We start from the raw sequence: 16,069 nt of genomic DNA, 5'->3' as shown, positions 1-16,069 counted from the left end.
GAAGAAAAAACACATCCATTTCCAAGCTTAAGCCCCCATATATATTAAAAATTAGGAATGTAAATGGAGTAGATCCAAAAACTCCTAAAATTATTCACTATCCAGACCTCATTTCTGCACTTAGACTAATGTGGTGTTTGTTTTTTAACTTACCTTTAAATAAAATGTTAATGCTTAATAGTATTAAGTATTAGGTTATTTATTTTTGTAATTTTTTATTTTTATTAAATATTAAAAATTAAAGAAAAAAAGTCTCATGTGTCCATCTTTTCAATCCTTCAAACATGTCAAAACTTCTAGCATCTTTGTTGTAAGAGTTGTCTTCTTGTTTCCTATTATATTTGCAGTTATAGAAAAAGAAGATCCCGATGCTACAGTAGACACCGGTGAGGTTAGTAGATCATGTGCCATTTTAGATAGTATAGGAAAAGTGGATTCATAAGATTTCCACTACTTCATAATATCAAAATTTTATACTTCATTAGGGGATAGGTATGAACAATAATCAGTATCTAAATATTTTGAAAGATCACACCTACTTGAAGGACCAACTTGTCGCTTTCCCTTAGCTAATTGTATAAAGAATGGATCATTTCCAAATGTAGATGAAGTTATAGTACTTGAAGAGACATTACCATATTTATTCTCATAATATTTATATAATTTGTTTAATTGTTCGTATATCTTACCTTCTAGTTCAGATGGTTGGTTCATACAAATAGCTATGAAATTTAAAATATTTTCTACACCTTCAACCTTAACCCTTAGATCCATATAAGTAGTTAAACAATAAAGCAATGGAATAGTCTTCCAATATTTCAAAAAAAAAAATAAAAATAAATCCCATTTATACACATATTTCACTAAAAAAAAAAAGATGTTTCCTACATTGTTGAAACACATCACTCTTGTTGCAAATACATCTAAGTGCTATACAAGATGTAGGAGTATATATAACAGAACACCTGTTACTAGTATCATAAAAAACCTTCAAGAATTTAAAAAAAAAAAGAAAAGAAGCAAAATCTTTCTCCTAATCATCAGAGGTTATTATAATTTCACCTGTCTTACTATTGACATAATCTGATAGTATGTTATGATACCCTACACAAGATTTTAACATTAGGTAGGTAGAATTCCAACGATGACCAATATCACGACGAAATTTTCTCTTCTTCAACCCTACTGGTTGACATAAAGTATAAAATTCTTGTAATTTGTTAGATGAATCAAGAAATAGTATAGTAGATCAAATAACCTATAATGAGGGTGATATTAATTTTAAACCATTTTGTACTATTAAATTAATTATATGACAAATACATCTCACATGAAATATTTCACTTAGTGGACCTTATCTAATTGTTCTTACAAAAAAATTTATGGCACTTTTATTATTTGAAGCATTATCAAAGGTAATACTAAAAATTTTGCTTTGCATATCATATTCTCTAAAAACACTTGTCAAAGAATCATATATGGAAGGCCCATCATGTGGATGTAATATTTTACGAAAACCTAATATTTTCTTTTATAATTTCATATTTGAATATGTATAATGTGATGTCACACATGTAAAAGGTTCATTACTTTGATTAATCCATATATCTTATGTCATAGATACAATACCACTATGATTTTTAAATTCTTCAATTATTAATTTTTTTTTCATTTAGGTAACATTTAATTACATTATTACGAGAAGTAGTCCTAGGAATTCTATGATAGGTTGCTTGGGTATACTTGTGCAAATCTAGGATCTTCTCCAAATGTCAATGGAAGCCCCATACTAGCTACCATTCTAGCTAACCCTTCTCTTAGGAATTGTTGATTGTATATAAAGGGAGTCATTGAAGATGTACTATATCTTACTTCGTTTTGACTTATTTGGGATTGTCTAGGGTCTAATGCACCATGTTTTTTGGTATATTGTTTGGCATGTCTTTTAAGGTGACCTGTGCCACCACTAGTTTTGCAACTATATGTTTTTTTTTTTTTTTACAATACTTACATTCTGCTAGATTTTCTATCTAACCTCTTGTATTTTGTCTATTTATTATAGTGAAGTGATTCCGTACTATAGATGTGGGTCTACTAGCCTTAGGTCTTTTGCCTATGGGATTGGGTTGGGGAAGGTTAGATGGAGGGACACTAGAGAAGGTAGGAGTCTCATCATCTTCAAAAGTCAATTTCCAAAATTCCAATTTTCACATTTATTTATTTTAATCCTTATTATTTTCATTATTATTATTACTTTATTTATTTATATATTTATTTAAGATTCCATCTTTAAATAATTCTTCAAAATTCATATTTCCAAATTTAATTCCTAATTTCCGAAATTCCAATTTTTCAATTTCCGAATTTAATTTTCAATTTCCAAAATTTCAAATTTCACATTTATTTATTTAATCATTATTATTTTCATTATTATTATTATTTTATTTATTTATTTTTAAAAATTCCATCTTTAAATAATTCTTCAAAATTCCTATTTCAAAATTTAATTCCCAATTTTCGAAATTCCAATTTTTCAATTCCCGAATTTAATTTTCAATTTCCAAAATTCCAATTTTCACATTTATTCATTTAATCATTATTATTATTACTTTATTTATTTATTTATTTATATATTTATTTTAAGATTCCATCTTTAAATAATTCTTCAAAATTCCTATTTCCAAATTTAATTCCCAATTTTCGAAATTCCAAATTTTCAATTTTCGAATTTAATTTTTAATTTCCAAAATTCCAATTTTCACATTTATTTATTTAATCATTATTATTTTCGTTATTATTATTATTATTTTTATTTATTTTAAAAAAATCAATCTTTAAATAATTCTTCAAAATTCCTATTTCCAAAGTTAATTCCCAATTTCCGAAATTCCAATTTTTCAATTCCCGAATTTAATTTTCAATTTCCAAAAATTCCAATTTTCACATTTATTTATTTAATCATTATTATTTTAGTTATTATTATTATTTTATTTATTTATTTTTAAAATTTCCATCTTTAAATAATTCTTCAAAATTCCTATTTCCAAATTTAATTCTCAATTTCCAAAATTCCAATTTTTTGATTTTCGAATTTAATTTCCAACTTCCAAAATTCCAATTTTCACATTTATTTATTTATTTATTTATTATTATTATTATTATCATTATTATTATTATTATTATTATTATTATTATTATTATTTTATTTATTTATTTTCAAAAATTCCATCTTCAAATAATTTTCGAATAATTTTCAAAATTCTAATTTCTTTTAAATTTAATTTCCAAAGTTCCAATTCCTTAATTTAATTTTCAAAACTCTAATTCTCAAATAATTTTAAATGTTCCAATTCCTTCCAAATTTAATTTCCAAAATTCCAATTCTTAAATTTAATTCCCAAGACTCCAATTTTCAAATAATTCTCGAGACTCCAATTTTCAAATAAATTTCAAAAATCCAGTTTCTCTCGAACAATTTTAATTCCACTATGGTTTCCAAATAAACTTTTGTTTCTCTTGATTTTACATAAGCAATAATGAATTTTTCATAATTTCGAAATAATGAAATTTGTGAGACCAATTCATGCAAGATAAATTGGGCTTCGGTAGGGGCCCTATATATGAGTTTTCTCTTCTGATTGTCGACTGTTATACTTAATGAATGTTGCTTGATCTTAGTCTTGCTCTTTGATATGCATGTGATATATTTTGTATTTGTTATTGCGCACTAACTCTGTTTAATGATAGCACTTCATTACTTGCTATCAAGGTATGCTCTCACTTCCACTTTGTTCATTTATTCGTTATCATGACTTGCTTTAAATCTATGATCTCTTTGGTATCCATTGATCTCTTAGTTAATTGTCATACCTGTTTCATTTTATTAGTAGAGACCCATTTTTAAGGGCTTAGAGGGGTGTTACGGCTCACCACCATACTTTCCCGATAAGTAACCTGACCCCCGAACCCTGACTCGATTTTTCACAGATCTACTTTTCCAAATAAGGACTCATACTTAGGGTTTTTCTTTCTTATTTTGTTTTCCCTTTAAAAAAATAAAACAAAAATAAATGGTGACTCCAAGTCTTTTTCTAAAAATCAATTTTCACCAAATAAATAAATAAAAGCGAGTTTCGCCATCAAGTGGGAACGCATTGTGTGAAAATGCGGGATCCACACATGGCCATGTTAGTGCATGAAACGCTAATGGATTATAAAGTCAGAAACCTGATACTGTAAAGCATAGATAGATTAAAAAAAAAATGTCTTTAGTAAAGGCTAACAATGGCATGCACATATGATTAAAAATCATAATCATTTCATTAAAATTGGAACATATGAATAAATAATACAATATAATACATCCCATTAGATATGAATCTCATTGGAAATCATATTTTAGAATATGATTTTGAGATATGATATATTTGGATATGCATATCTTATCCGTTGGATTATAAAGCTTGAATTTGTGTTTTGCTAAGAATGTCGGGTTTTTTTTTTTTTTTTGTGTTGATTGACAGGTTTGTCCCTATCATATATTTAAGCCTTTTTATCCTAAAAGAGTTGAATATGAGATAAGGATTAAAAAATTATTAAAGAATATTTTTACCCAAAGGGGATCATATTTCATGTTTTGAAAAGAGAGATGTCATTTTTCTAAATTTTCATTTTTTATTTTAATAACTCTTTTAATCAAGTAACCCCTAAATTAAAATTATGAATTGTGGTAAATTATTGATTGGAATGTATCATGGAATTTAGGTTGGTTTCTTTTCCTTCTCTGAACACCCCTTTCCATTTATCTCCGAGGCCACGACCATGTGAGTGGCATGAAACGCAGGATCTTGGATTTTATAAAATAATATGATTAACTAATTCTGACAATTGGAATATATAAATTTACTAAAAATAAATTGAAATATCTAAATAAAAGAAGCTTCACATGAATGTAGGCAATATCCAAATCGGAGGTGGCATCGATCTTTGGGAAGGATTCAATTGGTAGTCTCGTGTAATTGATTTGTGTTTCAAGTTGTATACACCCATGTCAAAAGGATAACCAGGATAACACCATACAGTCTCATCCTCCTTGTCCGCGAAATATATGGAGTTTGGCTCACATCCAGTAAAATCAGAAGCGCGAACTGAAATAGAATGGTTGTCTCCAAGGAATAAGGCAGCATCACCCAAATCCTTTTTCTTAACCCATCCTACATTACCACCATTATCTGCTAGCTGATAAACATAAAATTTCATAGTAAGAAACTTAAACCTAAACTTAGGAACCCAAAGTAAATCCCCTTCAATTGATTCTACCAGAAAGGCTGACCAAATTGTTGAATTATTTTGAAAACTTTCGACAACTTGTTGAAAAAAAGTTGAACTAGAAGTAGCATCAATCCCAAATCCTCCCTTTGGAACATCAACAATCTTAACTCTCAAATCGGTAAAATTTGTATTGATTTCACAAGATAGAAGTTTTCCGAGGCGGTCCACAGCATAAAACTGGCTTTTCCAATAAAGGATGTCCTCGAAATACCGAAAACCCTTAACTCGAGGACTTGTCTGAAAGAGATAATCAAAGCCACTAGTTTTATTATCAACGTAAGTCCAATCTTCATCACCAGATTTAATGAAGGCTAACCTGTTTTCTACACCATATATAACCATCAGTACGTAATCATCAGGACATACGCTAGGATCTGCAGACAATACACCTTTTATTATGCGACACTCACTCCCTATCTCTCTCTCTTTTTCTTCTTCTTCTTCTTCTTCTTCTTCTTCATCAGCTTCTTCTTCTTCTTCTTCTTCTTCTTCTTCTTCTTCATCAGCTTCTTCTTCTCTTTGTATTTCATCATCGTCTTCTAAATCAAATGTCATGTCATCGAGGCTCAAACCCAATTCTTCTTCCCCATATTCTTCTCGTCTTCGTATTTCATATTCATATCGCTTGAGAGCAGAGAGACCGTGGATATTCTAGTGCATAACGTTTCTCAAATACCAATCGTCGAATGGGAGGAAAAGTAATGGTGTTGCCAGAGAAGGGATTGAAGAGGATGATGTCCATGGTGACATCGAGCATAATCAACCAACCGAGGGAAGAGCCGCAACACTTCATATTGTCAGGCATTGGAAACCGGAATTTATACATCTTCTTCTGGGTCACGCTGTGTAAATTACCGATATTGTCTTTTGTACGACTCATCAAGAATGGAACTCCTCTTTGATGAAGAGAGCGACTTTTCAAATTCGCTACCGCCACAGAACGCCATTCCGTACAAACGGCGCTGAATCTGATAACATCTTCCATTGGCTGTAGCTGGTCTAATATGGAGTGCAGTAAGTCCTTGGGGAGCCAAGCCCATTCACAATCGTCCTCCATAACTGAATCGATAAAGACTAAGCCGGGAAGACGATAGCCTATATATAGAGGAATAGAAAGAGGTAACCTAATTTTATTACTACTTGGATTCACATATATGCTTTCCTATTATTAACGTAAGAAGAATAGAAAAATTAAAGTTTAATTTTATTATTTTAATGCATTATCTTTTCTTTTCTTTTATTTATTTATTGGACAAAAACAAATTAACTTCTTCGAATTAATCTATATTTAAATTCGTAAACAAATTCACCTATTATGTTATATATAATTTTGTCAAACATTTAAAACTAATTTCGCCAACTCTAACTATTTACTAAATCAATCATGCTATAAGAAAAAATTAATGTTTATACTTCATTTAAATATTAATATTTATTTATTTTTTAGTTAGTTTAAATTAAAGTTGGATATAAAGTTTGAATTTGAGTGGAAGTTTGTTATTAGTTTGAATTAAAATAGGAAATAGAATTTGAATTATACTAGACCTCAAATATTGTTATTCATAAATATTTATTTATTTATATTTCTTTTAATTTGGAAAAAAAAAATACAAACAAAAAATGGTAAGAAAGGGCACATATGTATATTTTTAGAATATTCAATGTAAAAAATCAATTGTTTAAATAAGTAATAATAGGAAAGTTCTTACTAATAAGGAAAATATAAAGAAAATATAATAACCTAATAGAAAATTAGGAAAATATTTATTTGGTATATTGACTGAGAATTTTTTTTTTATAAAGAAAAAATATAAAGAAATATATAATGTATGAGAAATATTGAGAATTTTTATATATAAAAGAGGATTTGAGATGAGAAACATAATAATTTTAATTATTTTCAAATTTTTACGGATTAAATTTACTAAAAAAAAAATCCTAAAATAAGTAAATAATTGTACCAAACATAGCCGGACCGAATTTCAAAATTTAGAGTTAGATGCCTTTTCTATTTTTTCTTTTTAAAATAAAAAGGTAGTAACTTTTATATAAAAGAGTATGGATTTAAAATTATTTTTAAAACTTTTTAAATTTGAGATAGTAAATATTTTTTACTACCTTAAAATTTTTAAATATTTCTTAAAAGTCACGATTTTTTAATATAAAGGTTCTTACATTTTACATGGTAGTTAATTGTCATTTTCTATTTTTTAAAAAATAAAAAATAAAAATTGAAAGTATGTACAAACAATATACCCAAACCAGGCTTAATAATTTAATAATCAATTTATATCTTTGTATGCATAAATTTTACCAATGATCAGACAATGTAATCAAAACAATAGGAAAAATGATACGAAACAAAATATTTAATTAAAATTAAAATTTGTAGGGTACAATCTCTGTGGTAATATTTTTTACAAAAAAATATCTTCCTCTTATTCTTTCACTTTGATTATAATTTGGAAGATCAATTAATTCTCAATTAAGTAAATTTGTCAACAAGAGAATATTTATTTATTATTATTATTATTATTATTATTTTGTTCTCTTTTGATTTCAAAAAGAATATTTGTTTCTTTTTTAAAAAAAATTGTCAATTAGAGAATATTTATTTATTTATTTTTAATTCTCTTTTAACAATAATTTGGTAGATTTGATTTTATTTGAAAGACTAAATTTTGTAGGCTTCCAAATTTGACCACGTGCCACCTTTTCAACGTATGGCAAGTGTCAAATATGTGTAGGACCAATAGTTTTTTTTTTTATAAAAAAAAACCAATTTAATGATAATTTATTTTACTAAAAATTTTGATGTCTACAATCTTCAAACCAAAGCCTTTATCATATTCAATACAAGGATAATAAAAATTTGTAGGGTACCAATTTCGTGAAAGAGGGAAATTGAATTTTGAATTCCCAAAATTTGATTGCTTTATTCAAGGAATTTGGTTCCTTAATTTTAGCAACTTTTCTCCTCCTTTCTTTAAGTTTTGTAGCAAACTTATAGTGTGGACCCCGCATTTTATTCGATGCGGTCCTACTCTCAATGGCGCGACTTGCTTTTTATTTATTTGGTGAAAATATGATTTTTAGAAAAAGACTTTGGAGTCGCCACTTATTTTTATTTTATTTTTAAAGGGAAAAAACAAAATAAGAAAGAATGTAAAAAACCGAGTCGGGTCCGGAGGTCAGGTTACTTATTGAGAGGTACGGTAAAAAGACCGAAACACCCCTCTAAGTCCATCTCTACTAAGTAAGGTGAGTAAACATGGTAATTAACTAGAAAATTAATAGATACCAATGAAATGATCAAATAATAAAAGGAATCATGTATGAGAATAAGCAAAGTGGGAGTGAGAGCATCTATCATGAAAACAAGGTTAGCTTTAAGTATAAAATTATCATATGTATATCAAAGAGTAAGACAAAGATCAAGCAATATACATTAAGCATAGCAATTGACAATCAAAAGAGATCATATGTACCCAATTTATCTTGCATGAATTAGTCTCACAAATTCTATTATTTTAGAATTATGAAAAATCTATTCTTACTGATTTAAAATCAAAGAAAATGAAAAAAATTATTTTCAAATCAAAGAAAATTTGAGAAAAGTGCTTACCTGAAAGGAAAGGTAGCAAATTTATTTAAAAATAGGATTTTTAGCGACTTAGAACCCTAATGGATGATGAAAAATGGTAGGATAAAAAAAATATTTGAAAACTGGAGTGAATTTAAAATTATTTGAAAGAAAACTAGAGTTTTGGAATTTATTTGAAAATTGAAGTCTTAAAATTATTTGAAAATTGGATTTTTGAAAATTAAATTAAAGAATTGGAATTTTGAAAATTATTTGAAAATTGGAGTTTTGAAAATTAAATTTAAGAATTGAAATTTTGGAAATTAAATTTTGAAAGAAATTGGAGTTTTGAAAATTATTTGAAAATTGGAGTTTTGAAAATTAAATTTAAGAATTGGAATTTTGGAAATTAAATTTTGAAAGGAATTGGAGTTTTGAAAATTATTTGAGAGTTTGGAGTTTCAAAAATTAAATTTAAGAATTAGAATTTTAGAAATTAAATTTGAAAGAAATTGGAATTTTGAAAATTTTTTGAGAGTTTGGAGTTTTAAGAATTGGAGTTTTGAAAATTAATTTTGAAGAAATTGGAGTTTTGAAAATTAATTGAGAATTGGAGTTTCGAAAATCAAATTTAAAAATTAGAATTTTGGGAAATTAAATTTGAAAGAAATTGGAATTTTGAAAATTATTTGAGAGTTTGGAACTTTAAAAATTAAATTTAAGAATTGGAGTTTTGAAAATTAAATTTGAAAGAAATTGAAATTTTGGAAATTAATTGAGAATTGGAGTTTGGAAATTAAATTTGAAAGAAATTGGAATTTTGGAAATTAAATTTGAAAGAAATTGAAATTTTGAAAATTATTTGGGAGTTTGGAGTTTTAAAAATTAAATTTTAAAATTGAAAATTTGAAGAATTACTTGAGAATGAAAATTTTGAAAATTAAATTTAAAAATTGGAATTTTGAAAAATTATTTAAAGATCAAAGTTTTGAAAATTGGAATTTTGAAAAATTAAATTTTGAAAAATTAAACATATTCATTCAAAATTTGCTTGGGACTGTCATTTACATATTGCAAATAATCATGCCAAGCATCCAAGTTTGAGCAGGTGTCAACTATCAATCACAGATAAAATTGGACGGCTGGAAGTTGGTAGTGAAACTGTGATAGACAAAAGCAAGTCCATTAAGACCTTCCTTATGCAAATTTTTGAGGTAATCCTTATTTTTTTTGGATTCAGAGTATCCTTTTCATTTCCTTTTGATTTTTTCAAAACTGTTCAAAGATACTTCCCTTTTTGGATCTCAAGAGTTGTCTCCTCGTAGTTGTGGACCCTTGAGGCTTATGCTCAAGGAATGAAGTTGGATAACCCATAAATTTAAGAATTTGACATCATCTAAGGGATAACTATGGCCATGATAACACCAACACTGCCTCAAAACTTGGACCTTAGTTGGCTGTGAGCAGTCTTAGGGTCATGAAAACTCTGGGTCAGCCTATAGAAACTAACATTAACTTCAGTAGGTAAAAGCCTGTGATTCCATGGAGACTTGAGTGTCACTCAATTAAGCTAAGGATGCAGGCATTTGGTCTTGCACAGGTTTGCAATCATACTGATTTTGAACTCTCCCTTTCTGTGTAAGGGAGAATTTATTGACATGACATGTCATATATGTACCATCCATGTTCTACAAAATGTTTTTGTTTGTGCAGCTATGATACTTTGTAATTCTTAAATTTCTATTTTACAATTTTGAGAATATTCTACTTTATTCATGTAAACAAACAGGAATCTGGTAATACTGGCATTGAAGGAGTGGATTCAACAAATGTATGCTATAAAATTGAAGACTACAAAATTGTGCTTGCTTTTATGAATAATGAATAAAGGCTTCAGAGCAGCCAAAATCCACTTCAACTCTTGATTTTGATGCTGCCATATCCCTATCCAAACTAGGCTGTCAGGCAAAGGTTGTAATTATAAATAAATTAAGCACATCCTTTCAATGAGCCTTTGGATTCAGAACCCAAGCTCCAACAGGGTGGACATGGTTACCCGTGTTCTCTTTGCCATTTTTATTTCACCGGTTCAAGGACATCACATCTAAAGGGACCTCCCTTGTTTCAGGTCTATGCAGAAGGTCCAGCCCGACCAACTGGAGGAGCAGCTGCCATTGCCATGCTAGTAGGACCGGGTGCACCTATTGCTTTTGAAAGCAAATTTAGAGGCAGTCATATGTCTCATGCCTATGGCTTCTACAAGCCCAATCTTGCGAGTGAATACCCTGTAATGCTTCTTCACATCTTCTGTCATTTTTATTGAAAATTTTCTAAATCAATCTGGTTTCTTTATGATACTTTTGCATATAATTGCCTGTTAATATATTGGAAAGTTTTGCTCACAATTCTCTGTTTAGGAGCTCATTTTTCCACAACTTTGTTCTATGTTTAAAACACATGATGATCCAGGGAATTCCATTTGTGATACCATTTTCACATTTCCTATATTAATCATTTTCCGTTGAACAACCAAAGGTTACAAAAATGTAATAAAAATAGTGTTATTAAACTGAAAACCATGCCAACATTTTGATGTAAAGTTGAATATCATCAGCTTTGCTGTTGCTCCTATTAGCCAACCTTTTATTCTTTTGGAAGAACCATGACCCAAAGAGAGAAGGGACTGGGCAAGGTAATGCATTGTTCTGATCAAACGTAGAAGAACTTATATTCTTTCATAGAGTTGCAGTGAGAACTTGGTCTTGACAATTTAAACCCATTAAGGACCTCTGGATATGGTATATTTCAAGATCAATAATTTCTCCAGAAGCTTTTGCAATCACTTCTGGTTCTTTCTTTAATATAATCTTTATTAAGCATATGGAAGTAACAAGTTTGTGTCAAAACATTATGGTGCTACATCTACGTTATCTCTTGTAGAGAAATAAGCAAACTTCATAATATGAGAAAGTGTGACTTGGAAAAATGTGTTGTTCTTGTAATATCTTCTCCCCCCCCCCCCCCCCCCCCCCCCTCCTTTAGTCTTGAAACTCAATTACTTTTGTGTGTGTTTGTGTTTGTGGAATTTATGTTTATAGGTTGTCGATGGAGAGCTCTCACAGACTTGCTATCTTGGTGCACTTGATTCTTGCTACATACGGTTTTGTGATAAGTAAGTTTCTTCTGTATTAATGAAAACATTTGTCCTGTTATATTAAAGATATGGTGTACAACTGTGCCACTAAAATGCTGCACTGGCCTGTTATATAGGTTTCAAAAATTGGAGGGCAAGCCATTTTCTATCTCAGAGGCTGACTATTTTGCTTTTCATTCTCCATATAACAAGGTACCATACTTTTTAAATTTTTTATCTTGTTATCAGAAATTCTTAGGTCACATAATCTCGAAGCCTTGATAAATAATTTACTCAAATTTTTCTTGAACCGGTGATGCAGCTTGTGCAGAAAAGTTTTGCTCGGTTGTACTTCAAGGACTTCTTGAGAGATGCAAGGTTTTGATTTCATGTGCTTTTTAGTCTTCAATGTCTTTCTAACTCCTTTTTATAACTTGGAAGGACACTTTCCTCCTTCCATACTCAGCATATCCAGTACCTTATTTTTTAGATATATCATGCAGCCTTGTTAGATCTTTGCTGGGAATTTAATTTGTCCCCCTTCCGCCCATGCCCTTTTCTTTTGCGTTTTCTTTTCTGTAGGTTTACTTTTAGAAAGCTTATGGTGTGCTCTTGTATCAAAGTTAGCATTCTCCATCAAAGGGAATTGGCTATGGAGTTTTTGTTGTACCCTAAGACCAAGTCAATGCTCTCCCTACTATTCAAATGTACATTTTAGGAGAAGCATTTATAGAGCGGCCCTTTGAAGTGAAGGCCTGATGCAAATTTTTAGACTGGTTTTGATTGAATCGGCTCTTGTTTGGGTTGCTGCTTTTGGTAGCTCTTTTGTTTGGTTTTGAGTCATATTTGTCATCCTTATTATCATTGAAGTTTGGTTGGTTATTTTTCACCATGCATCCACTTCCTTTGCTTAATGGTTCCTATCTAATACTTTGTGGCTCCAACATGGTTGGAGATGATTCAGCTGGGGATGAACAAAAAACATAGCATGCCTTGCAGAAAGGTTTCTGAGTTCACTAGGAAATATTTTTTTCACAGAGAATATGCTCTGTGCTCTACATTATGCAACACCAAACAACATTTTGTGATTAACCCAGGGAGATCCTTAAAAGTTGATTCATACACACCAATCAATTGCCGTTCAATTTTTAGGAATTTATCTGGTGTACACTTGTCAGGTTTACCATTTACTGCTTTTGTCTGATCAGCCTTGTTGATGAGGCCGCAAGAGAAAAGCTAGCTCCATTTTCAGCCCTATCTAAGGATGAGAGCTACCAGAGCCGGGATCTTGAAAAGGTAAACCATTGTGATCCTGTTGCTGATAAAGTTGATTCTATTGCATGGTTGCTAGGTACGAACTTCTTGCTGATGAATTCTTATTCCAATCTATAGGTATGGTAAAGAAATATATGATGAAGCAAACTTTGCTGGCTATGTGTTACCTGGGAAATGAAAGTTATGGACAATTATTGAGGTTTGAGATTCCACCATGTTTTCAACTTCTAATTTCCTTCTCTGAAAATCAAATGTCGAAATTACTTCACTAGAAATAGGATATTTACAGCTAGAATTCATTTCTTGCTAGAAGTTTTCTCTCCCTTTTCTTTCCCTCTTTTTTCTGCATCATCATCTCTGGTAAGCAAGCTGTTTCTAAATGCACCATAGTTTAACATCTGGTCTTTGTTTTCCTTCTGCAATATTATGCTATCTGCTCTTCATATGCAGTTTCCTCCTGACTTTGTGACGAGCAAGGACTGTAGCTTGCTGGCTTCAGGCACCTATTATCTTACTGAAGTTGACTCTATGTACCGGAGATTCTATGCCAAGAAATCTGGGGATGGCGACAACACTGATCCTATGTCTACATGTTAGAATGGTTCCCCCCGCAATAGTAGCCAATCCTGTTCCAATTAGCTTGTTGAAGATATCTCTCTTAAAGCTTCTTGCCAAAATGAAAAAGGTGTTTTGTTAACTGGGTAATTGCTGGATGTGTGGTATATTCCTGTTCATGTATATGCTCCCCGAAAAGTAATCCCCTTTGTGTTTGGTTGTTTTTTCTTTCCTCATTTCCCTAGTTTCAATATAAAATTGTAGTTGAATCTCAACTACACCTACAAGGGGGTGAATAAGTGTTTTTTACAACTTGAAATGAATTGATTAGAATGATTCTCCCTCAGAAATTTTTTAGAATTTATATTTTTCTCCTTCAAAAATTTTCAAAAAACAAGCCAAATCACATGCAATAATGGATGCATTAACGGTCTTGTGATAAGTAAATGAATACAATTCACATGTAAATGTAACAATACTCCCCAATTAGGATTTACATCAATTTCCAACTACTCTAATTTTAAATCCAAATATATTTTACCTCCAAAAACTTAATTGTAACTTATGAAACTTAACAAACTATTTTAAGGATTAGATAATCAAATTTTAGGTTATATTCACAACTAATTTACTTATTAACATAGCGTAACTTTCTCTTAGAATTAAGTAAAAAAACAAACACCACATTATTCTTCCTTGTGGTTATTCCTGCTTTTGTGTATGAGCATGTTTTCATGAGAGCAAGGGGAATGTGAGGGATGGAGTGAATCCAGTGGACGTAAACAGGCAACAATTTTTTTCCCCGTGTTTCAACCTAAGAGCCAGCCAAAAATTGAATGTGTTCATGATCATCATAATTTTAGAGCATACATCATATAACTGCAAACCAAACTATATCACATTGGCACAATAAGTGAAACTATCCCAGTTATACTCAAGAATGACCAAGGGGGGATTCAGTTATATATTTCTAATTTGCCCATCAAAAATAAAAAGAATTTTCTAGAGGAGAATGGATTTTCCAAATTCTTTAGCAAATTATGTATTTCATCAATTTATCAAAGATCTTCTCCTTAAGAAATTTTATCAAATACCTTGCAAGTATTCATCAGTTTTACAACGATGAGAAAACACCAACACAACCAAGATATTATTCACTATTTTGAGATATGAATATAAAAAAAGGCACAAAGATAATAGTGAAGACACAAGAATCTTAACCAATTCGCCTACACTGTTGCAACACTCACTTGGCTACTAAGGCTCCCCAAAAACCTAAACAAGCATTCAAGATTTTGAAATCTCTCATTGCTTTTTAGTTCATGAAATGCTCCTCTAAGCTTCTTTCAACTTTAGCCTTGCCAATCAATCCATTGTCAGTGCAAGAAAGGAATTCCTTAACAATTTCTCAGACAATATATTTGAGGACTCTAATTGGAATTTTGCTATCTCAAAATATTAGTAACCTGCTCAAGTCTCTCAAAAAGCCTCTTCCACACCACAAAAAGCGAAGTAAATTTCAGTGCATTAACCTTAAGATAGACCCCAAGTCTAAAGGACTTTGTGAATTGATAAGTCTTAATGATAACACTTTAAAGCACAGTAGAGCTCCAAAACAGGTTGACCGTACCCACTTGACCCGAAAGGCAAGCTGCACAGCTTGGTTGACCAGACTAGACCAATCAACCTGGCCCTCCTAGCCTACCCAATTAAGAAGGCTCAACAACCATAACAAAAATACAACACAAATACTGCCAAAGGTTTTGATCCTAGCCCTAAGGCCTCAACTCAAGCTTACCAATAAGTCATGCATGAGTTTACAAATAAAGTACAGCCAGAGAAAAGAAAAGCAAAAAATCATTTATTTATTTTTGATAGGTAAATAAGATGTATTATACATGAAAAAAAGGTATACATGATGTATACAAAGAAGCCACAATACCCAAGAGGAGGCATGAAAACACAAAAACCAGCAAACGCGCCCTACCTAGAGCCTAACCAATCCACAAAGCCCAATATCGACAAAGTGTTGTCCCCAAGCTAAAAATCATATCCAAGCTAAACGCACAAACAAAGTATTCAATTCGGGGATTCAAATGACAAAGCATCCTTGAGGCCTTCAAGACTTGGAAAGCCTTCAAAGTTTTCTAAGAGCTGAGCTTGAGCATGGTGTTCGAAAGACCAACACAAGC

The 16,069-nt window shown here is 30.4% G+C and overlaps 2 protein-coding genes and 1 pseudogene across 2 annotated transcripts; 1 reads left to right on the top strand and 2 right to left on the bottom strand.

Moving 5' to 3' along the window:
- Positions 1-4,941: 4,941 nt before the first annotated feature.
- LOC117933322 (putative F-box protein At5g55150) lies at positions 4,942-5,673 on the bottom strand. The gene is made up of 2 exons (XM_034854691.1): positions 5,368-5,673; positions 4,942-5,238 (listed from the first exon to the last, which is right to left on the bottom strand). Exons 1-2 carry the CDS (start codon positions 5,671-5,673, stop codon positions 4,942-4,944), a joined length of 603 nt encoding a protein of 200 aa, XP_034710582.1.
- Positions 5,674-5,947: 274 nt separating this feature from the next.
- Positions 5,948-6,388, bottom strand: LOC117933321 (F-box protein At2g17036-like). The gene has a single exon (XM_034854690.1). The coding sequence runs from the start codon at positions 6,386-6,388 to the stop codon at positions 5,948-5,950; it is 441 nt and encodes a 146-aa protein (XP_034710581.1).
- Positions 6,389-8,662: 2,274 nt separating this feature from the next.
- The window catches only part of LOC117933320, a 90,836-nt pseudogene continuing 83,429 nt past the window's right edge, over positions 8,663-16,069 (top strand).

The sequence above is a fragment of the Vitis riparia genome, chromosome 16 (genome assembly GCF_004353265.1).
Source record: "Vitis riparia cultivar Riparia Gloire de Montpellier isolate 1030 chromosome 16, EGFV_Vit.rip_1.0, whole genome shotgun sequence".
NCBI lineage: Eukaryota > Viridiplantae > Streptophyta > Magnoliopsida > Vitales > Vitaceae > Vitis > Vitis riparia.
This window is presented reverse-complemented; position numbering and strand designations above follow the sequence as displayed.